Raw genomic sequence first — 23,122 nt, 5'->3', positions numbered from 1 at the left:
TAACATAAGAAAAGTTGGTAAAAATATAGTTTGGCGTGAGCATAGCATGATGCCCAGCCCCCTGGATCCACACCAGTTCATCATTGCGTTAACTAAACAGAAATGACCAACGCAATCCTTTCTACCAATTAACTGGTTATTTGTTATTTTAGCCAAAACTTGCGGACCCAACCAGCATTACGAGCATGCGGGAAGCGCCTGTCCCAACACTTGCCGGGATCCGACAGCTGCCAAACGCTGTATCGCTCTCGCTGTATCAGGTATGGATGCAACTTTGCTGCTGGTAATATGACTGAGGAACAACATACATTATACCTATTTGTGTTAGTTTTACACCACATACGTATTGAACAAATCAGCGCTTCGGGGAGTCGATAAGCTATTTTAGATGGGCTGTGCACCTTTTAATTAGTAATTTGTAGTTTTCAAACATAATACGTGGGTTTCCTTCGTGATTTTAATAAAAATAACAAAGTCATAACATTCGATAAAATCGACTAATTGTGCTGTCTACAAACGTTTTGACATAAACTCAGGCCATCGTTAGAGCCATAAACACAAAAAAAGAAAGAAGAAACGTTTAAAATGAACTGAAAGGTCGTGTCTTCTCTCCTTTATAAATGTCAATTTTAAAGAATGTTATTTTTTTTACTTTTTCGTTCATATTGAAGCTTGTCTCCTCCAAGAAAATCAGATGTTGTCACATTTCCTGGTTAGCCTTACAAGGCTTACAGCATAACCCGGCCTCTGTTTATAAGTAAACAATGGTAAACATTAGATGACCATCTTTTGTGACAAACGCTTTATTACTCTTTGCCTCGAAAATGAGTATCACCAAATGTTTAAAATTTATTTAGTTCGGATGGTAACATAATTTTGTTGCCCTTTAGGTTGTCAGTGTAACGATGGCTACGTACTGTCAGGAACAGAATGCGTTCGTCGCGAAGACTGCGGTTGCTTGTCCGACGGGCGTTACTACAAGGTATATTAACAAACTTTTGCCCACTTTCTTGTTTAACTTCAAGTGATGTATGCTAATAACCGGTTGTTATTACTGATATTCTACTGGCAACGTTGTCAGGCAAATCATTAAGCAACTAAAGATAAGCTATTGAGACTGGCCTCTTCTCATAAGTTCGGAGTTTGGTGCGGCCTGTTCTAACTTGATTTCAGGTTTACCAGGTTCGGTAAAGCGCCACGCCAAAATTGATCGTCGTGCTACAGTCAAGTAAACTTTGATTTTTAATACAACTTACTGTATTTTAGAATAGAGCAACTTTCAAAACGATCGGATGCACGTCGACATGCACGTGTGCTAACAACAGGTTGACCTGTGAGCCAACCAGCTGTGCCGCGGGGGAGGTTTGCAAAGTGTCACCTGCCACGAAGCAGTACCAATGCGTCGCCAGTGGTAAGCTCGACGAGAACGAGGCAATTCGAACTGATGCATTTGGCAATACCATTTTTTTATTTTTTATTAAAATAAGTACACTACTATGCACGGATCTGTAATGTAGCTTGTCGGGGCAGTAATTAGCACCTTCGGGTGCCACATTAACTGAAGATAAAATACACTCTCGTATCGAAAAGTCTTAATCAAGATTATGTCGACCATTTTGGCTTATTCAAGCTTCAAAAGCTAAAGTTTTTTTCAAGTCAAAAATTTAAAACACTGCGCCTTGTTTGTGGCGTTATATTAGTATGGAGAGGACGTTTCGGTCTCTAACCAACGATCTGTAAAACTTTCCACGCTTCATTCCTTTCAAGCTAAACTATGTGCGAAATATACTGTAGGCGCTTATTTGTTATCCGTATACACGAAAAGCGGTTTTACGTTTTCGATAAATACATTAGCAATTGAGAGTAAAAAAAACGCTATTACCTTAAACATCGTGTTTTGAACAAGTAGGCCTACAAATGAAACGCCAGCGGTATTAAAACAAAACAAAGTCAAAGTGTGCATTACAAACCAAATAAATTACTCTTTCTTCCTTATAACCCCTTGCGCGCGTCGTTTTTGTGCTAGACTTTATCCATATTCGAATCCATAGCTATTTTCATAAGGCAGCATTTACGCCACTTCTTGTTTTAACGTTAGAATCGGCCCAGTGCACGGCCAGCGGCGACCCGCATTACATGACCCTGGACGGTGGCTACTACGACTTCCAGGGCAACTGCAAGTACGTCTTCCTTAACGCTACGATTCCGCACACCAATCGTAGAGTGCTGATCGTCACCGAAAACGAGAACTTGTTCGGCCGTAACCATGTATCGTGGCTCAAGACCGTTTTTGTGACCTTAGACATTGACGGTCGCGAAATGAAGTGGATTTTGGATACCACACCTGACAACCACGGGTCTTTCACGGTACGGTTTATAGTTAGCTTTTTTATAAACTGTTAAATAGCGTTGTTCGACTGTTCATTAAGTTCATCGCTGTTTGATGTATATACATCTGTAAAGTAAAACAAATACATTTAGTGGATTTTTTTAATTCCAAACCGATACGTAGTCCTGTGAGCTCGTGTGACCTGAGCATAACACCAAACCTATGTTTTGAATAATTTAAAAAATTAATTGACGTTAACCACACCAAATTTGCAAGTCCGCTATTTCCAAAATATAGCCACATTAGTCTACTTAACTTCGAAACAGTGCTTGTATAAACGGGCTGTATGTTATTGGCTGTTGTTGAAGTATAAGCACGTCGTTACAACTCTAATAAACTATATACAACACAGTTTATATATATAAAAATTGTGCTGTATATAGTTTAATAGCGATATAAATACAATTCTTAGAACACAGTTCCAATGTCGCACCTGGCGGAATAACTGTGACAAGAAACAAGTAAATTCAGTCAAAACCTTGTTATGATATAATTTGGCATCCAGTGTACGGTAATACAGTCCAAAATATGCGCAGTTCCTGACAGGATATTTTCTTAGCTTGTCGACTGGTTTGCACCCAACGACCGGTTCGTGACCAGATCGTGGACATTAAAGGACATTTTCAGCATCGAAACAATCAACAACAGAGCGATACTCTACTTCGACGGCTTTAAAATATCTTTCCAAAGCAGAACCCTTGTGGTGACAGTACCAGGAACATTTGCCCGGCATGTAAGTCATTTTTATTAGTTTTTTGTCTTATTCTAGAAACTCTTCAATTGAATACAGCATGTATTCAAAGCATCTTTCCTGTATCGTTATGCAGCCTCTTTATCTCAAATAAAACCACTTTGTGATCGTCAAACGATATCGTAGTTACCCACATAAATCAATATTGAATGCTGTTCAAACTTCGATCACACTCAATCTATGGAACCAAAATCTGTCTGCTTCGTCAGTGAAAAATGTTTAATAAAAGTTGGCGCTTGATTAGTCCAAAACGTAAATCTATTGTGACGTGTTTGCTTGGCGAGTTAAGAGAGCCGAAAAACTGTTTAAGGGTATTGCTTTTAAGATAACATCTTCCGTCCAGGTTTCTGGTCTGTGCGGAAACTACAACGGCGACCCCACCGATGACTTCCAGATGTCTAACGGCACAGTGACGACCGACGTCAATATTTTCGGCCAGAGTCATCAGTACGGCGCATGTGACAGCCCGGTACCCCCGACCCCCATCGAATGTTCGGAGGCCGATAAACTTCCATGGTAATGGCTCGTTGAAATAGCTTATTAACAATATATTCATTTCATCTTGTAAGGGAGTTCACATTGCCCGACAGAAAATTAGAATTAAGTGAGAAATTGGGAAAAGTCATCCCTTCTTTATTATTTTTACCGATTTGATTTGGTTTATTAAGGCCTACTCTTTCCAGCACTGCCACGATAACCAATTTTAGCAATTCGCACGATTTATGCTTAAACGCAATTGTAGGAGACAACGTAAGGTCAAGCTGTATATGAAATTACAAATATTTATTTTCTCAGGTACACGGAAGAGAACTGTGGCATCTTTAACATAACCAACCCATTGTTTGCCAAGTGTAACATAGAAGACGAGATTAGGCAAGCGTTCAAGGATTGCTTGTTTGACGCCTGTCAGATGGGCCGATTGATGACGCGCAACTTGGTAAGCTACAATCCCCAAACAAGAAATTCGACATAATTAATGGTTTGCTTTGGCAAATATATGAGGTGCTATGTTTGACCGTTAAATCGAAAAATGTTGCACCCAGTTGTTTAGTTGTTCACATTTTGCTTTATTTACATGCAAAACACTAGGTCCTCTATATAGTCTTTATTGTCCACTTAATAATTGCAGTCCACAGTTTTATAAAGGAAAATTCGAACCTTGATCTTACCAGGGGTAACGATGTACTTACTGTATTAACAAATGGGGTTTATTAACATTTTAGAAGGTCAAAATGATGTGAGAAAAGATACTCGACGTATTTCCCTAAAAATTGTGTAAAATCAAGCTTCCTCTTTAATGCCAAAATAAAATAAAATCGACACATGGGTTAACAGTTTGTTTGAAACGATCAGCAAAATATTTCTCCACGAACTATAAAACGTCGCTATAACTGCATAGTGCACATCAAGCAATTTTTTTTTAAGACATAGTAGGCAAATAGGAAGCCTTTGTTAGAATTGAACCCCTAATTGGGAAGACAGGAAGCCTTTTGCTTTGGTTAATTTATTAAAAAATGTGTTAAATATAATTGACATTCGAAAGATTGTAAGGAGGACTATTTTCAACAGCTCCTTGAATCCTTGGTGGATGCTTGCAGGGATAAAGATGTGGTGCTGTGCAACTGGGTTGAATATACCAATATCACCCAGCCACCATGCTCGGAACATTCGTCTTTCGAGACGTGCCAATCGGAGTGCCCAAACACTTGCCAGAACCCGACTAGATCAGAATCGTAAGAAATTTTAGCACTGTATATGTATATAGCTTTAACTTCGCTTTTCTGACAAGGATGGCAATGTGTACGATCTTTTGTTGACTATATACTAATGGAGAAGCTTCCTAACATAAAAAGAAAAGCTGTCTATCAAATGAAAACTCCGTTTGGTAGTTTTGTAACACTTGAACTTATACTACACAATAACACGCAAAAAACGTTTTAGCAAAGTTGTAACTATATACGGAAAATGTGTTAAAATAAAAACAAAACTGTTCTGACACGTCCGCAGACTTGGACAACTAGATTTATTTTAGATTTTTTAAATTAAATCGACACTAAACTTAGAGGATCTACTTTTTTCAATTAAGACCATTTAATTAGTTCAACATAAATTTAGGATAAATCTTCTTTTATTAATGTGAATAGCATATATCCTGTGGTAGTATAGTTATTTTAATGCTTTTAAACTTTAAAATTGACCTTTAGGTCTTTTTGACATATAAGATTATTAATTCAAATTCTTCGTTCCGATTGAGAGACTAAACATGGTGTTGCCTTTTTGTTCAAATTAGAATAGAATTGAACACATAAGATATTCAGAAACTATACGTTGGAATGCGGCTTTAGTCACGTTTTTTTTTCAGCCTTGTCGAAGACATTACCTGTTCTTTGCAGATGCCCGTTAACGGGTCTTGCTGATCGCTGTATTTGTGAATTCGGCTACTTGTGGGAAAACGGAGATTGTGTTCGCGAGGACGAATGCATGTGCTACCCAGAGGGTCAGCTCCCAGTCGAGCAGGGTAAATTTGCCTTCTCTTAGTAATAAGTAGGGCGATTATTTTTTGACCCGAGAAATAAATTTTTGACAAACCTTGACCTAAAAACAATTTATTCTGACAAAATTTTGACCTGAACAGCAAAATAATCTAGCAAAGCTAGCAATTCAGGTCAGACACATTAACCAGATCTTAAAAAATATATGTATATTTCGCCAACTAAGGCATCGTCAGTATATCTTAATTAGACTGATTCATTCGAATTAAGATATACTGACGATGCCTTAGTTGGCGAAATATATATATATATATATCTTTTAAGATCTGGTTAATGTGTCTGACCTGAATTGCTAGCTTTGGTAGATTATTTTGCTGTTACTGATCAGGAATTAAGGTCGACATTTATCTTGCAAGGGTCAAGGTGATTTCTATTTTTCACATATTCAGTGCAACATAAAATTTTGACCTGTTAGAAATACATTGATTTAAATAACCTAGGCGTCGTTATTAACACGTTTTTTATACCGTATATTGCTCTAACGAAGATATAATACGGTTGAAATGACTTTAAATATAAATTAAAAAAAACTTATTTTTTTGCATAAAATTGAACAATAAATTAAAAAAAATGAACGATCAATTTCAAAAAGCTGGCTATTGTTTTTTTTAATAATTTTTTTTTTAATTATTTGATTTTAAATTGAAAAAATTTTGACAAACTTTGACCTAACGTGATAAGGTTTTGATTTCCGGACCAAACCGCCGATATCATTCGGACACTATAAACTGGACCATTTTTCTGCGGTTGTTGTTGCACTGTCGGTATAGTTAGATTCAAAAGCGGAATTTGACAATTAATATAGAGGGACAACTCAACTAATATAAAGGGAAAGTTAATATAAAGGGGAAACAGTGCGATTAGACGGTATCTTTAAAGTCCGAATATTCGTATCAGCGTTTACTCTCTTCGATTTTTTTGTGTTCATTTCAATGTAAACTGTCAGGCCATTCTGTTGACGTTTATTCATGAACTGTTCGCAGCCCACAATCTTTTTGCAAAGTGTTAATTAAAACCCATCAAAATCCAATTGGTGACACTAAAAAGGTTAAGTCCACCTTATTAATGGCTAAACCTTCTTACTTTTTGGCTTTTCCGGTTCTATGCTTCCTGCAATAGAATGCACGTTTAAACCTAGTCAAAATACCTTTTTAGATTTGTTAAAATCGATTTGTTAATGATGAAGGGTTGCATCTAATATAAAACACTTACAATATCTTTTAAAAATAACGTTGCCATATTTTTTTTGGAAATTGGGACGTTTGGTAAACCTAATGTTATTCTATATTAAAAAGAAGTGCGATTTAATTTTGTCAATCCTAGAGATATTACAAGTATTTCGTGCGAAATGTGTCACTCGTTTCGAAAACTTTGTCTGGCAAAAACTCGAATGAAACACGACGTAACCATCTCGCGCAGGAGTCGTGCAGATGGACAAAAATTGTACGAGAAGATGCGCTTGCGTCGGACCTAACACCTGGGAATGCGAGGACGTCTCATGCGTAGGCGAGGAAGAATGCATGCTAGTGGGAAGCACGTATCAATGCGTCGAGCCGGTTGGTATATTCGCTTATAAATACAAGTTTTCGGGGGTGATTCGCGAAGACAAAGCAGGGCACGAAACGCTAGTCGGACTCTGCGTCACTGTCTGGTGAACTTGGGCGCTTGCTAGATAAAGCATGCCAGCCATCACCACGATGCATAAACATGTGACAAAAAGCGTCCTGACTGAATGCGCATCTTTTTTTATTAAAGTAAGGCCCCTGGATAACAGGTAAACTTTTCTATCATTCTCAACAATAAAAATCGACATTATTTGTTATTAAGTTTTTGTTGGAAGAAGTTAATAAAAACATGTCGAGTATTGATTGACCTAAGAGCATTATAATTCATATGTAAAAGCCTCTATTGTCGTAAACGTTTACAGTATTGCGGGTACATTTACGAACACCAATATGTAGGACAGTGTTTCTCAGCCTTTTATTGCTAACGGCACCCCTCAGAAATATTAAACAAATTGCGGCACCCCTACAAGATTTTACCGTAGGTAATTCACTAGAATGTCACAATATCAGAACTGGAACAACACACATCCACTCTACACAACGTAGGAAGTTATAATTGGATTTTTCTAATCTAATCTTAAACAAAAAATGTAAGAGTTGAAATCAGTTTTTTTAAATGTCTCTCGGCACCCTTGAGCATTAGAAATGACACCCAAGGGTGCCACGGCACCCTTGTTAAAAACCACCTATGTAGGGTAAACGTAGTCAGTTTAGTTCATACTTAAACTTTTAGGAATTGGTACAATATCATTAAAAGCGATTCTGTTATTAGTTTAACTTTGAAGTTTAACTTTTTGAAAGTGAATAGTTCATACTGACCTTTCAGTGTTGAAACTCACAATCACAAAAATGAAATTATTCTACACGTTTGCTTTGCAGACTTCGAGCTGTGTTATTTGGGGCGGTACCTACATTTCTACTTTCGACCAACTGCAGTACAACTTTGACGGGGAGTGCACGTATACGGCCGTCCAGTAAGTCGCGCGTTTTTTGTGGCCATTTTCATCTTTACAGTAGGGCCTACTTGTATAAAGTAACCAATGATTTTTTATAATACGCCTTAAAACAGAACAACGCTTGGTTGTCTTTCGTCAGTAGAACAAAATCAGCATAAAAAAAACGTCCTAAAATATGCCACAACACTACAAGGTTAATAAATTATAAAACACCAGGTAGAACACTCATGCGTGATTTTCAATAGTGCTTGAACCAGTCAAGTAAACAGTACATGATAAATTTTACATTATCAAGTGCAATTGTTTTGCCGATTCTTACGTGGGCAAGTACTGTATAAAGTGTAAAAACCAAAATCAATTTTTGTAATAATCCCGACTGCTATCTTGGCCACGTAAAAAAGGCAGTCACCCAAAAGCCGCAATAGATATTGTTTCATTCGAATTAAGAGACTGATGATGCCGTGATTGGCGAAATATATTTCTCTTTTATAAACTAGAACCTATATAGTGACTGATTTTGACTGAGACAAGAAAGTCTATACTGTTTTAGATATTGTTGTCAAGCATAAATTACTATCCTTTGAAATTATCCCCTGAAATTTGAATTACGGCTTTACCTCACAATTACCTCACAAGAATACCTCACAATTTAAAATTTATGCTGAATAGACAGCACAGAATTATACTATGGTATGGATGAAATAACGCCAAAGTGCGCTTGTTTTGACGATTCTCGCATGGGCACGTTACAACCTTTAGCGGATGGCAATTTTTGTTACTGGAAACAAACTTTACAGCGCTCATGGTGGCAAAGACTGGCCGTACTTCAGCGTTGTGGTGGACAGAAGCTACATGCTACCGAGCGGCAATGTTGGAATGATGGTTACGATCGGCGTTATGGCTGAAGGCGACAGATTTAAGAGCATGGTCGTGACCATGACTTCGGAGTTGCAAACACCAATGGTGCGATTTGTTATTTCAAACGGCTGCAAATATACAGTATTATACTACTTTGCGAAATATACAGTATGTCACTTCTTTTTAAGTCATATTACTGATAAAGCTCACATTATTTAAAGGGCCCATAGTTACATGTTATTAAAAGGGTGGTAAACTGGAATGAAAGATGCCGTGTTTACAACAACCTCACTCAAATGCTTCATACAACAGAGTTATTTGAGTAAATCATTATAATCATGACAAAATTGCAGGTGAACGGACATCGCATTATTCCTGGCAGCGAATATGAGGGGTTGGTAGTTCGATACCTGGGAGCTTCAACGGTGGCCAAATTCGACTTTGGACTCGTTGTCGCGATGCACTTCCATAGAGGGTGAGATAAATGATGTTTTTTGCCTGTTAACTTCTCGTAGGTTTGTTCAACGAGTAGGCTACAATCGTCCTTGTGATTTCGGTCAATACTAGGAGAAACTTTGAGCTACACAAATCCGAATAACATATAGTATATTGCGGCCTGCACCCTAAATAAAGAATGTGGCATAAATTAAGCGCACTACAAACAAGTTTATTTTCATTGTGCTTCGCATTTATCCATTTGAAGTTAGCATAACATACGGCTATATCATACGCTTTTTCAAAAAAGGTATTTCTTTATTTTCAAATAAAAATAAATGGTTCTCTGACACTTACAATTGTTCAAAAGTTCTTTTTTAGCAGTTTTAGTTTTTTCAAAGAAAGCATCAAATTCTCAGGGTAAATGAGGCTGCCAAATAAATTTGCTTCCTTTTCATGTTTTTTTGTTGTATATGCGTATAATATCCAAAAAGAGATATCATGTCTCCATTTGCATTAGACTTTTTGTCCTCATTTTGCGCGATGAAAATATGGATAGGCCTGATATAACATAATCCTTGAATTATTTAAATTCCGTCACTGATTTCCAAATACAAAACGAATATTATTCCAAATAAGAAACGAATATTACGCCATGCATAAAAACTGTTTGATTAAAAGTCAAACGTTAGTTCGCCTGTACTAGTTTACAAACAAAGCTTAGCATGCAATGAAGAAACTATAACACAATCGTAGAATCGTCATCTCGGTGAGCGGAGCCCTACACAACCAAGTGGGAGGCTTATGCGGCAACAATGACAAGATTAAGGAAAACGACCTCTTCATGAACACATCAATGGGAATCACGCGGGATGCCAACAGCTTCGGTGACGCAAACGCGTACGCAATGCAGGAGTGGGACGGAATGGTATTGTGGGACGATCACAAAGTGCATGCAAACGCCGTCTTCCACCCAAGGTCCACGGAAGGGTAAGTATAGAGAAACGCTTTAGTAGAGAAACGCAGCCGGTGTTGGTTTTCCTTGCAAAGGCAATCGGATCTACTCTATATTAAAAAGCAATTGGATCTACTTTTTAACTGGCGCCAGGTGTAACCTGTCCTGTAGAGAAATATATAACCCATGAACAGTGTTAATCACATGCTGGGGCATTCAAACATGGCCATTGGGTCCATTGTATTAAACTTACTTGCTCAAAAAATAATCAATTTGCTAGCTGTGTGCTAACTATAGTTTTTCTGACGTTTTTTTAGCGTTAACCTCGATAGGAACGTTTTAACCTCGATAAGAACTTAAAGAGTTCGTATTACCTATATGAATAAAATAAACAATTCCTGGTGATTATATTACCTTTTTTAGTTATAATTACCCACAATCACCATGTTTTCGTAATAACATAATTGTTGCGTAATAAAAAAGCAGGCCGTCATACTAACATTGGAGTCAGAAGTATCTTTTTAAATTGGGAATAACGCCTTTAGGAAGTCACTTACAAATTTATAACTTTCGCCACTTATTTGAAGCACTTCTTTCCCAATTCCGTGTCATTGTCCAAATTATGAATAATCGAAATATTTTTTCGTAATAGTCCAAAAATCGCACCTGGCAATGTCGAAAAAGATAAGGAAATCACCTCAACGCCACATTAGGTGATGTCTAGCTTTATTCTCCTTCAAAAATTTCAAAACGTATGCGTGTAAAATGTTCAGTAGGAATTGCGTTTTTTGCTGATCCTACAGCAAGCATTGCTTACCGATGTCGTTAAAGACGTCTGAACGCCGCAAACGAATAATCCTGCGCGCTTCGTATTCTCGCAGCTGCCGAGGCGGACTACCCCTGAACGAAACCCGCTGCCAAAAAGACCGCTTCCTCGGGTACATCAGGGGCAGCCGAGCTTGCGCGCTTCTCGACTCGCCGTTCTTCGCCACCTGCAGGAAACTAGTCGACCCCAGCGCGTTGAAGCTGGCCTGCGAAAAGGAACTGTGCGGCGCCAAATATCTGCTCATCAGTTTGGAGACAATGGTGGCCGGTTACATGACCGAGTGCATGACGCACGGCGGCCCCAACCCAGGCTCTATCCACGACTTGTTGGAGAAGAGTGAGTGTCAATGTTGACCAGCATTGTGCAGTAGTTATTTATTACTCGGTGTCAGTGGTTCAAAAAGGCAATAACCCAAAAGTGGTATGAATTATAAGTTTGGGGTGTATTTTTGTAAACTATGCTAGGTGTTACACTTGTCCTCTAATATAGTTCCCATTTCCTAAAATTTTGAATGTGGAGATGCTTAATTGAATTCACATCAGTCATTACAGTTCATTAATTCATGGCAGGTCATTTTTTAAAACAAAAATAGGGTAATATTAATCCACAAACTTCTTCTTATAGGGTTAGAACAATAAAAATGTTAAAACTACTGCTTTAGAAATGACTAATTTCTTTCGACTTTTGGCTCATTAAACGTCTTTCGATTGTACCCACTTAGTTTCAACTCGACTATAACACCACTGGTATAAACAAAGAGTGTTTCAATACATAACCTATTCCTCTCGCTGAATTGTTTATATTTTTATATACAATTTGTTGTCACCAGTTCTTCTGTATTTTTTCACATACTATCAATCAATATCCCCTAAAAAAATGTGCAAAGATTCTACCTATCTAAATTTGAATATGAAAATATACGACTCAAGCTGAACCTTTATTCCCAGAATAACTGCATTTAACGTTGTGTTGTGTTTTGTACTGCAGCTGTTCCGTGCTTCCCGAATTCTCACTTCGACCCAGAAGCAAAAGCCTGCCAACCGATATGTGCAGATTTGGATACTAAAAAATGCCTTGCGATCAGGGAGTTCAACTCAATGCCCGACCAAGAAAGTACGTATAGGGCTTCTTATATAAATAAGAAAATCAGACGGACGTCAATTTTATGGCAAGTAGGGCATAGGGCTGTTGGATAAACCAATCCTGTGATAAGATGCAGAGGTGCGGCGTTAGCTTATCTGGGTCCGTCTCTCTTCTGACTAAAGTAAGTGGTATGCACGAAGCCACGAACAAGACAATTAACTGGGTCTCGTGAGTAATGCTTAACGTTGCTTATGGACCGAAATATAGAAGTTATATTTACTCCTATGAATAACCTCGTACTCTTTTTTTATACTCGGCATACATTATAACATTGTGGGCAACGTGGCACGCTGCGCCAGCTTATTAGCAAACAGCATTTTATTGTTAAATTATTTTAAACAGCTTGCGTGTGCGACGACGGTTACGTTTGGAGCGGTTTACAATGCGTGCCAGCTGAGAAATGCGGATGTACCTACGAAGGTTTCTACTATCCGGTAATCTTAAAATCCTTTCCTCAAGATTTGTTGTTTGGCATAGTCACATACTTATCGTTCGACCTCCTTTATCGTACGGTCGTTTTTCTACTGTGCCTATACTAAACTTGTATAATATAATTTGCTGTTGAACTGAATATGTAAAAATAGAAATCACCTTAACCCTTGCAAGATAAATTTTTACCTTAATTCCTGACCAGTAACAGCCGAATACTCTAGCAAAGTTATCACTTTGGGTCAGATACAGTTAAAAGATCTTAAAATTCAGGTAAGACCCAGTTAAAATATTTTAAAATTCTACTTGAATAAGATTTACTAACGATGCATTTGTTGGCGAAATATATCCTTCAAATCTTAAGATCGCTTAATTGTGTCTGGCCTGAATTGCTAGCTTTGCTGGAGTATTCTGCTGTTATATTTCACTGGTATTACTAGTGAAATTTTATATTAACAAGTGATTTATCCTGTATCTGTTTTTTGTCACAAGTATTTCTTGCCGGGGTGTACTAACTTTGACGCTTTAAGGCAGCGGTTCTTAACCGGGGGGGCGCGCCCCTCTAGGGGGCGCCAAGAAATTCTAAGGGGGGCGCGAGCTCGACTTCAATATTTTACCTTTTTGCAGTGATTTTAATGGTTTCGTTTGGGTTAGGCATAATTCCTACATACAAACTCTGTTTTTTGCCAACTTTAACATTAAAACTGCAAAAATTTTTTTTTTTTTTGAATCTTTTAATTCCTTTTTACAAAATCCACGGTATCACCGCCCAATTAAATTAACTTAAAGATAAACGATAAAAGCTATCGCCCTTTCGGACTATTTTTCATCCATATTTTATATATGATAACAGGCTATAGCAACAGGGGGAGTCGAACTTTTTTTGCGCGAAACTATATTGTTTTTGCAATATTGCCGTTGTATTTTGTGTCTTTACATCTTTTGAAACACGATAACGCAATGTTTAATATTTGCGCTCGACATCATACAACTCTTACAACTGTGGAGTAAATGCCATTGCAACACGTTCGTCAAAATCAGCTAGATAAAATCAATGTGTCAAGCTCGCGCAATGTGTTGTGTGCCCAATGCGAAACGCCTCTTCGGTTGCAGTTTAGCCAATTCGACCAAATAAAACTCAAAATTACGCGCTTCGCGCGATCAACAACACCCTTCACTATTTTCCTGTTTTCTTAGTGATAAGATTTTCATAGGGGGGCGCAAGGCATGAGAAAATTACCAAAGGGGGGCGCGGCTGAAAAAAGGTTAAGAACCACTGCTTTAAGGTATACCATACAAAGTCATCAACTTTTTTCCGTTTCCGCAGCACGGTTTCTGTTCGTACGACGAAATGTGTCACACGAAGTGCCAGTGTCGCAACTCGGAGTGGGACTGTGAGACAAGCACTTGCAGAACTGACCAGTACTGCGGCAACCGGGAAGGAGAGTGGGGCTGCCACTACCACGGTGCGTTGCTGGGTTTGTGTCGTCAAAAGCAGATCAAGTTTATTCGTTGTAATTAAAGAGGTCAATTAGGCACTATAGACCAAGGTTTATCCAGTTTAGTGTCTGTGTATTTTTATAACTTTGGATAATGACCATCTTATCATGCAGTTTTCCTGAGGTGTTTTGAAATATTGCTGAGATAAACAATACCCCTGACGGTGCATCAACATGGTATTAAATGCATAAACTAGTAACGTTTGAAAAAGTACAGTAAACTTCTTTCAAGATATTGTAGTTTTATATAATTACAAATTAATTAGGATACTTCGTAATCGAGGTATACCACTAAAAACTATCTGCTTGCAATTGTATGAATTTCCACAACAGGCAAGAAAAACACACATTTTAAAAATACAATCTTAATTTTGGCAAAAAACGATTTATTTGCAACGGTTTGACTATTGTACACAGTTCTCTTATGACTGAACTTTGCTTATCAGTTTGACGCAATTTTTGTTTAATTCCCACAGATGAGTGTAAGTACGATAACGGAGGTTGCGGCGGCAAGTGCAAGACAATGAATGGAACCGTCAAATGCTCGTGTGACTTCGGAGAGGGCCTGGCGGCAGACGGCAAGACATGCGTAAAGCTCAGTAAGTATAGAAAAATGTTGCTACATGGAAACAGTGCAGGTCTTGGAGTGCCGTGTATAGCTTGCTCGTTGCAAAGCAATTCCAGTCCAATTAAAATTTAAATTATTATTCCAAACAGATGATGACAGTTAAAATCGCTGTTCTAGTCAGCGTGGTCCAACTACTATTAACCCGGAAGCCAACATTTTTTTAGGCCTGCGATCAATTCACTTATGTCTGCATTCGCTCTATGTTTATTTCGTTGCTGTGCGTGACCCCCAACTTTTTTGCACTTTACCCGAAAGTAAACGCAAAATTTTGAAAGAAAATGCTACATTTTTTTTCGATTTTATAGTATGTTGTGCATTATGACGTGCCAATTTTTTCAACATGAAAGAGCTGTTTAATGTTTTTACCTTTATATATATGCGTCCAATGCAGATCCCAAAATTTCTTCCAAAATAGTTATTACCGGGTAATTCAATTTTCTATACAGCTTTGCAATGTGTTTGTTTTATTTTAGGGTGTTACTTTTAAATTAAATTTCTGAATATAACAAGTTTAATAACATTTTTGATACTGATGACTTTGCTTGCGCTTGACGTGCAGTGCAGCTATGGCAAATGTCTGAATAATGACTTGGGGTGGTAAAAACTTGATCTGGGACTTTTCTAGGTATTTAGGAATATAAACTTTGGCTCAAGTCATTCTGTAAATTGAATAGGACCTATAAGTCATATAAAAAATATGAAATCAGGTGTCACAAAAGCCTGTTTTTATATTCCAATTGTTTCGTTTACCATTTTGGCCCAAACAAACTCTTTCAATATTCTAACCTCATATCGATAATAATGCATCAATTGTTTTTGTTTTTTCTACCAGTGGAAGGAATGACGTGCATGAACGTGCTGTCCAAGTGGAAAGCGAGCTATAACGAGTGGAAGCATTTCTACGTGAACGAGTGGAAGAAAGTGTTTGTTGCCTACCAGAACGGCGCACATCAAATGACCACTGACGACTGTCCGGACAGCTGGAGCTTCCCAGACGAGTCGGTCATGTCACGTAAGTGCCAGAACTAATTTGGTGTCAGTCTGCCTGTTTGCAAACATAGAGGCCTTAAAAGCCTAAAAGCGAATGTAAATAAATCACCTTCCGACGGTAATATTTTACATTGGCATGTTATTTCTTTCAATAGGTACAAGTGATTTTGGCTTAATATTGGCGTTATACAAGGACAGTTAAAGATGTTTTTCGTTGACTAAACGGAATTTTGTATGTGCCTGAAACTTTGACGTAATTAGTTAGGCTGATCACTCGTATTTTTTAATTCTCAGGCATGGTATGATATACGTGGCAAGATTTTCCGTTTTTCCTTTATTTTACTCAATTTGGCTATAAGGATATCGTCTTGCTTTAGTTTGTTCCTACATTGCCTTTGTTTTTATACATCGTCAACGAAGACTGTTGCAATCAGGCCATATAGTTGGTCGTCTGGTTCGTGACTATATTATATTCTTCTCCGTGCAGAGTGCAAGGTTGAATGGACGATGTGGTTTGACACCGACAACTCGACCGGGTGTGGCGACGACGAGACCTTGGAAAGGATCGCCTACATGTATCCCGCCATAAAGAAAACTTGTGCTCATCCGGTTGCCATGCAAAGAGAAGTGGTGTCGACCAGGGGACCGATGGTTGAGTGAGTAACTTGTTTTCAACAATATTATGAAACAAGAATACGTTGAACTTTGTCGAGAGAATTCTGAGACTATGACTACTACCCATAATCAGTTAAGAGTCGCGAATAACTATTTAAGTAGCCTATTTTTCGAATAAAAACAATATATCTGTTCCATTCTCTTAATCATCGGTACACAACCATCTTCTTCAATATTAAAACATGTTATTTAAAAATGAATCATTGTGAGAGGGGTAAACGAAAAAGGGATCTTTCTAACAACAAAGTATCTAAAAGCATAATAAATATACTACACCAGTTAAGCCAAGCAAACGCGATTTGTTTAAAAAATACAATGTCGTTCTGTATCATTTGTGCGCGTTGTTGATATCTTCAAATGGTTTTCGTTACAGCTTGACTTGGAAGCCAATCTTGAGAGCGGACAATGCCGCCATCGGACTTCTCTGCGACAACTCCGATCAAAAAGACGGCAAGCTGTGCCCCGATTTTAGGGTGCGGTTCCTCTGTCTGCATTAAAATGCCTGACTGAAGATGATGTCTGTACATAAATAATGTCCAACGATTATGTCAATCCCTTAAATTTTAGCTTCAACGATTTTAAATTGTTAACGTGCATTTACTTCAATTTATGGCGCTTCGGCGATCGGCTGTGTGTGCGTGTGTGTGAACGAACTATGCAACTTGGCACCAGAACATTTTGGAAGCAAAATGTCATTTCCGCGTGCTGTCTTCAAAACATCCCTGGCCCGAACGCTGTGGCAATGACATGTGTAAATGGTATTCGCGATATTGCACTTTGATCCGTCTCAGTTCACTTGTACATGTTTTAACTTTTTGCTAAAGTTGGTATTGTTTTGATCTTCTAATAAAATTCTGTAGTTAAAACCAGATTGGCTTTTCATAATGATTGTTTAATACAGGGGTCACCCAACTACGGCACGCCGGTTTAACTCTTATTCTGACCCTCGCCATACTTCCAAATGATAGGCCTACTAAAAAACTTCTTATTACGTTGAGGCAAACAGACGTAAAGCTCAGCTAAATTTTGTTGAATTTTTTTTAGTTTTGTTGAAAATTCTTCACGAAAAAAGTTAAGTTTAGTAGACAATTCTTACAAGCTAATTACAAGTCGCCAATTTACAGCTTGAAATATTTAACAAATTTCCAGCTGTATCGCATAAACAGAAAAACCTTATCCAAACTGTATAATACCAAAAACGCGACAGTTTTTAATCTTGCAAAAACACCAAAGAACAATTTGGTTTACATTTTTCACACACCCTATATACCAAATTCATTAATTGCGATGCGTTGATGCCTATACGGTATACGGCATACAATACGGAGGATCAACTGCGTAAGTTATTACATATATTACAAAAAGCAGTATCAGTTTTTGGAAAAACAATAAACCACGAACAAGCTTTATATTTGACGTTTTAAGTCATAATCTGGAATTCTGAACAATCTTGACATAACAATAAGTTTGTAATTGTTGTTAGGTTAACGTAATACACTATTATTAAATAAAATACTAAATAAGAGGCATAGTAGTGTGAACTTAAAGGTTTTCGACACTCTATTTGTTTTCTATACTTGCAAATCGAAAGCAGACACAAACATTTTCATAGATGTATTTTTTTCATTGAAAAAAGGTCAACAAGTCTCCAAATTACATCTAATGACACTAACCAATTTCACACGCAAATCTTCACAAAGAAAATTTACGGAAACAAACCAAGCTTGTATAAACCTCACATTTGTAAAGCGAAACATGTTTAGCCAATTATTTTCGCTGGAGCCAACTTTAATGTTTTAGTGGAGCGGGAGCTGGAGCAGAAGGCATTTTTAACTTTTGAAAGCTAAGCTATGACAATTACCTTCAGCTCGAAACAATATTAAGCTGTTCAAATGAAAACTACTGAAGAGTTTAGTGTGGCAAATGTAACTCAATTCAGCCTGTGTTGAAGCAACTTTTAAAAAAAATAATGCTACGGATCTAAAGCTGAAACCGGAGCAATTGGTTATTTGTTTAATGGCTCCGAAGCTGGAGCCGGAGTCAATGCTGTTTTACTGCGGCTTCCCAGCCCTGGTATTTAGATCCACATTTGTTGCATATTTGCACACGAGACCGAACGACAACCTTAGGTTTCTTAAGATAAGGTGATTCTCCAGGATGACGTAGTTTTGTGACGGCATGTCTAAAATCTTTTAGGAGTTCTTGTGACAAAATATTTCATAGTTCCGGTAAGAAATTCGGGTAAAATCGCTATCGGCCGCAGAAAAATTGGTCGTCTTTAACAACTCTCAACGTTTCGGAATGACCAGATTCTTCGTCAAATCGAAACTGTTTCCGTCGGGATGTAGTGTCTTCACACTGCCGTCGTCCAAACGAACCCTCAAGTAACCGCAGTCGTCCACGCCAGCCACCAACGCGTTCAGTGTTTCTCCTGACCCCTTTTCCAGCTGCACGTTTACGTAAGAACCGCTGCCGAAAAGGAGAAGGTAACATTAATTGCCAGCTCTAGCGATGGCCAATACTTGACAACTTAATTCCGATACCGACACTCGAAATTTGACAAAAAACTCCGTTGTCCGATCTGGTACCAAATAACGTTATTTCGCTATTCTACAAGTAAAATAGATGTCACTCAACGTTCAGATGAATTTACCCAGTTTAGGTATACCCTCTGCTTTAGTGTAAAAATAGTTTATTAAATTATTATGTCTGTTGTAAACTTACCATTTTTTCATAAATTAACCATTTAAGGCAGAAATCGCTGCCTAGGTTTACCTATCGCCACGGATACCACAGTAGTATCAGACGAGTATAGATACTACCACTTGCAATTGGGTATCGGCTCCGTCCAAAGCTAGCAGACATCCATAGCCTGCTAGCACAATATTTAAAGCTCCCAACGCATTTTTGCTATTTTTCACTCGCTTGACCAAACATAATCGCCTTAAAAAGTAAAGGACATCCTTTCTTGTTCTCTGTTTACGCGGCAATTTTGTCATGTCAAGGACCGCTTAGTAAAAACGTAAAGTAATTTGGTTTTACCACGGACATTACTACATGGACAAGCCATCGAGCTTGCAACCACCAGTTAAAGTATTTTTTAAAAATGCAAAAAGCCTTTTTAAACCTATGCAGCCAGTATTTGTAGTAGAGTTCAAGAAACTGGTCAGAGCCATGCTTCTGGAAATCAAAAATTAGCTTTTCCAAGGCCGTCAGAGTTCTTGCAATAACTTCTTCGGTCTGTAGCTTCTGGGCAATGTGATATTCGTCTATAAAAGTAGAGTTTAATTCGTTCAAAGCATTATTATCCATAGCTGAATCGTAAAAAAGCTGTTTACCACTCTTTGCTACATACCTTCTAAAATCTGATTCACACAGACTGTAGGTCTTTCGTTCGCAATATTGACGCCACATCCTGTAAGAATATCACAGATGCCAGTTAAAAACCGAAATTATTTCAGCTTCTAAAAAAATTCAGAAATTGAGGACGTCCGATGCACGACATTGTTTTCCGAAACCCGATATTTTGCCAAATTGTAATCTGTACTGAAGCAAATTACGTTACTATTCTCCAGCCAGAAAAATAGATGGTATCGCTGCGGATTGTGTTAACTTAATGGTATCCAAGACTATTTTGCAACCTAAATTTAAATGTGGTACAACATGAAGCTAAAAAGCTTATAATTGTGTAAAAGCGGCCTTAATTTCCCTTACAAAAATTTTATGTAAGAAAAGAAATAACATTTCTTATCAGATTAACAGTGATACCACTTTTAGTCGGACTAGCACCGATATTACAACTTGACACTTGATGGTAGGATATCCCTTCCAGAAACTATACATAATAAAAATTAACGTATCTATCACTTGAATATGTAATTGTTCTGCATGGTTTAATTCTGTGAAGAGTTAATCACGTCGTCGTGTATTGGAAGATGGGTAAGTCTAACAGTCACCTGTATGCAGTCCAGTACGAACTATTAGGCGAGTTTAAATTTTTGGCGCAAAGCTCACCTATTGAAGCAATACAGTTGTTTCGGAACATGGTCGATTTTACAACGACGCCCCCCAACTTTAGTGAACTTCCAAAATATATGTCATTGGGCCACTTCACTCTAAGATCGACGTCCTGGAAAAATAGGACCAGTAGAAATTTGTTATTTGCTGTTTTATAATTGTTTATTAATTCTAAAGCTTTGACGATGGTAGATAGTTTTAAAATAGTGTTTTTTGAGCCTTTGACTACTTATCCTAAAGTTTTTAGATTATCAACAACACCGATGTTTTTACCAAGTTAATGTGGTTATACTTCAGCAGACAACAGTGGATACCAAGTGATTAACATTTGTTTTAAAGTCAAAATATTGAAAAAGATGTAGCACTTAAGCGGTATCGTCAATATAAAACTAATATTGTTTAATTGCTTGAACCTACCCCAAGACCTGGCATTTCTCGAATAGCATGAACAACAGCAACAGCAGTTATATGCTGGATAAAGGGCAAGGTTTTTCCAAGTTTGGAAGCAACAGGTATCACCACAACCAGAGTAAACATTGCACAACCAACCGGGCTTAGCCACTTGTTACCACCACGGCCTGTTAATTAAATGTATTACTTCCCCTCTAATTAAAAGGGTAATAACAAAAGAAAAACAGAAAAGAATAATAGATAAATAGCTATAAAATTTAAAACAAGTGGCAATGTTCCTTGGATAATACAAAGATTGCCCTTTCAAAATACATCAAAATAATCTAGCAAAGCTAGCAATTCTGGTCAGACACATTAAACAGATCTTAAAAGATGTATATATATTTCGCCAACTAAGGCATATTCAGTATATCTGAATAAAAACAAACGCAACAGTATATATGTTTTTATTCAGATATACTGAAGATGCCTTAGTTGGCGAAATATATATATATCTTTTAAGATCTGGTTAATGTGTCTGACCAGAATTGCTAGTTTGCTTTTTTAAAATACATTGTATATACCTTTTTAAAATACATTGTATATACCCCCTTAACATTTTAAAATACATTGTATATACCTTGATTAACAAAAGGATTATTCTTCACACATTTAGAGTACTATATTTAACAAATAATAATTTGAAAAGTTTTTTTTTGTTTGTCAACTAAAAACCTTGTCCTTTTGTTTGTTGTTTGGCGATGGCAACAACTCCAGACCTTTCAGGCAACTTCAAACTTAACCTATAAAAAACATGTTTGTTTAGAAATGGAAGGACATTAGTTGTATATATATCAAAAACAATGTGCGACCCATAGAACATTAATGACCAACCCGTCAAATACAGTCATAGTGGATCCAATAACATCTGCATATACAACATGGTGCCCATAAACATCGGACTTCAGGTTATCTCTATAACATTGCCAGTTAAAATCACAACAAACACCTTCTTCTCCTGAGGGGTCACCTTTGGCAGAGTAGCCAACTGTGAAGCTGTTTTGTGACAAGAATTCCTCATGTTGCAGATCTGCAAAACAGTCACTGCTGTATTTCTTTATAGCATAACAGCCATTGAAAATGAATTATGACTGATTAAGTTTTAAAGATGTGAACCTGTTTTCTGATAATTCACAGCAGGAATTAGCTTCAATCCTCCAGCATTGTACACAGGAGGCTCAAGTTTAAACCTAGATTGTACAAAAAAATGTGTGAACACTTTACGGGAAGCAAGACTGTTTTTATAAACTAAATTGAACTATAGCAGAAAATAAAACTTTAAAAAAGCTTTTCTTATGTGAAAGTGACCTAAATATCTCTTACAAAAGAATTAATGTTAAAAAAAATCAAGTTTTGTAATTAATTTGAATAAAACAGTGTACATATAAAGCTTCTATAAGCCTCCTCAAGAAAAGTTTTTTTTATGAATTGCCAAAAGCTCTTGTTAAAAAAATGCTTCTCATGATACACAATACGTAAATGCTGCTTACCATGACAAAAACTGGTTTTGTAAATTAATCGAAGTGGCAAAAAGTAAGCCTGCACCCTCTGGAACATTATTTGTATTTTTTAATATTCCAACAGTTTCTTGTTCAGTGCTGATTCGAATCATCAACATTTGAAGCAGACTCTTGAATACTTTAACTGTGTCAGTAGCATCATCATTATGTGTTAAGTCTAGCAGGGGCAGCTAACAAATAAATACAGAACAAATTATAGTTTAATGTTATACTTTCAAGGTAGGTGTATGGTGAACTTCAATCATGTTTAAGGATGTGAAATTATAAGGATGTGAAAATTAATTAAACGGCACTAGCTATAGTAAATAGCACCACAAATAGATTACCATATGACCTTAATAATAGCCAACTGAAATTACTTGTAGTGTCCAAAATTTAACTGGATAAACCGTTGAAAGTATAAATAAATCCCCCAAAAAACAGATATTAAGCTAGTGTTTATTGTTTTAAATTCATTTCATAAAAATGAAAACTAGTTTCCAAA

General features: G+C 37.2%; 2 protein-coding genes across 2 annotated transcripts in view; one reads left to right on the top strand and one right to left on the bottom strand.

Moving 5' to 3' along the window:
• LOC146139965 (zonadhesin-like) overlaps positions 1 to 17,522 on the top strand; it is a 37,436-nt gene extending 19,914 nt beyond the window's left edge. Inside the window, exons 22-43 of the mRNA XM_083392573.1 lie at positions 153 to 260; positions 891 to 982; positions 1,267 to 1,411; positions 2,099 to 2,367; positions 2,949 to 3,122; positions 3,484 to 3,656; positions 3,936 to 4,077; positions 4,710 to 4,873; positions 5,534 to 5,658; positions 7,112 to 7,248; positions 8,137 to 8,231; positions 9,011 to 9,176; positions 9,425 to 9,546; positions 10,263 to 10,496; positions 11,343 to 11,623; positions 12,275 to 12,400; positions 12,773 to 12,864; positions 14,187 to 14,325; positions 14,835 to 14,957; positions 15,819 to 15,998; positions 16,464 to 16,632; positions 17,025 to 17,522. Of these exons, the coding sequence (XP_083248699.1) occupies positions 153 to 260; positions 891 to 982; positions 1,267 to 1,411; positions 2,099 to 2,367; positions 2,949 to 3,122; positions 3,484 to 3,656; positions 3,936 to 4,077; positions 4,710 to 4,873; positions 5,534 to 5,658; positions 7,112 to 7,248; positions 8,137 to 8,231; positions 9,011 to 9,176; positions 9,425 to 9,546; positions 10,263 to 10,496; positions 11,343 to 11,623; positions 12,275 to 12,400; positions 12,773 to 12,864; positions 14,187 to 14,325; positions 14,835 to 14,957; positions 15,819 to 15,998; positions 16,464 to 16,632; positions 17,025 to 17,148 (3,380 nt within the window). The 3' untranslated portion in view covers positions 17,149 to 17,522. The remainder of the gene's footprint in view (positions 1 to 152; positions 261 to 890; positions 983 to 1,266; positions 1,412 to 2,098; positions 2,368 to 2,948; positions 3,123 to 3,483; positions 3,657 to 3,935; positions 4,078 to 4,709; positions 4,874 to 5,533; positions 5,659 to 7,111; positions 7,249 to 8,136; positions 8,232 to 9,010; positions 9,177 to 9,424; positions 9,547 to 10,262; positions 10,497 to 11,342; positions 11,624 to 12,274; positions 12,401 to 12,772; positions 12,865 to 14,186; positions 14,326 to 14,834; positions 14,958 to 15,818; positions 15,999 to 16,463; positions 16,633 to 17,024) is intronic.
• A 1,412-nt stretch (positions 17,523 to 18,934) lies between these two features.
• LOC146139964 (biotin--protein ligase-like) lies at positions 18,935 to 22,803 on the bottom strand. The gene is made up of 9 exons (XM_083391087.1): positions 22,609 to 22,803; positions 22,235 to 22,308; positions 21,953 to 22,148; positions 21,794 to 21,861; positions 21,086 to 21,246; positions 20,666 to 20,780; positions 20,007 to 20,066; positions 19,779 to 19,920; positions 18,935 to 19,120 (listed from the first exon to the last, which is right to left on the bottom strand). Exons 1-9 carry the CDS (start codon positions 22,734 to 22,736, stop codon positions 18,940 to 18,942), a joined length of 1,125 nt encoding a protein of 374 aa, XP_083247213.1. The 5' UTR covers positions 22,737 to 22,803; the 3' UTR covers positions 18,935 to 18,939.
• Between the last annotated feature and the right edge of the window lie 319 nt (positions 22,804 to 23,122).

Source organism: Ascidiella aspersa, chromosome 6, assembly GCF_963924565.1.
Source record: "Ascidiella aspersa chromosome 6, kaAscAspe10.2, whole genome shotgun sequence".
NCBI lineage: Eukaryota > Metazoa > Chordata > Ascidiacea > Phlebobranchia > Ascidiidae > Ascidiella > Ascidiella aspersa.
The sequence above is the reverse complement of the archived record's forward strand: the minus strand, read 5'-3'. Positions and strand labels throughout refer to the sequence as shown.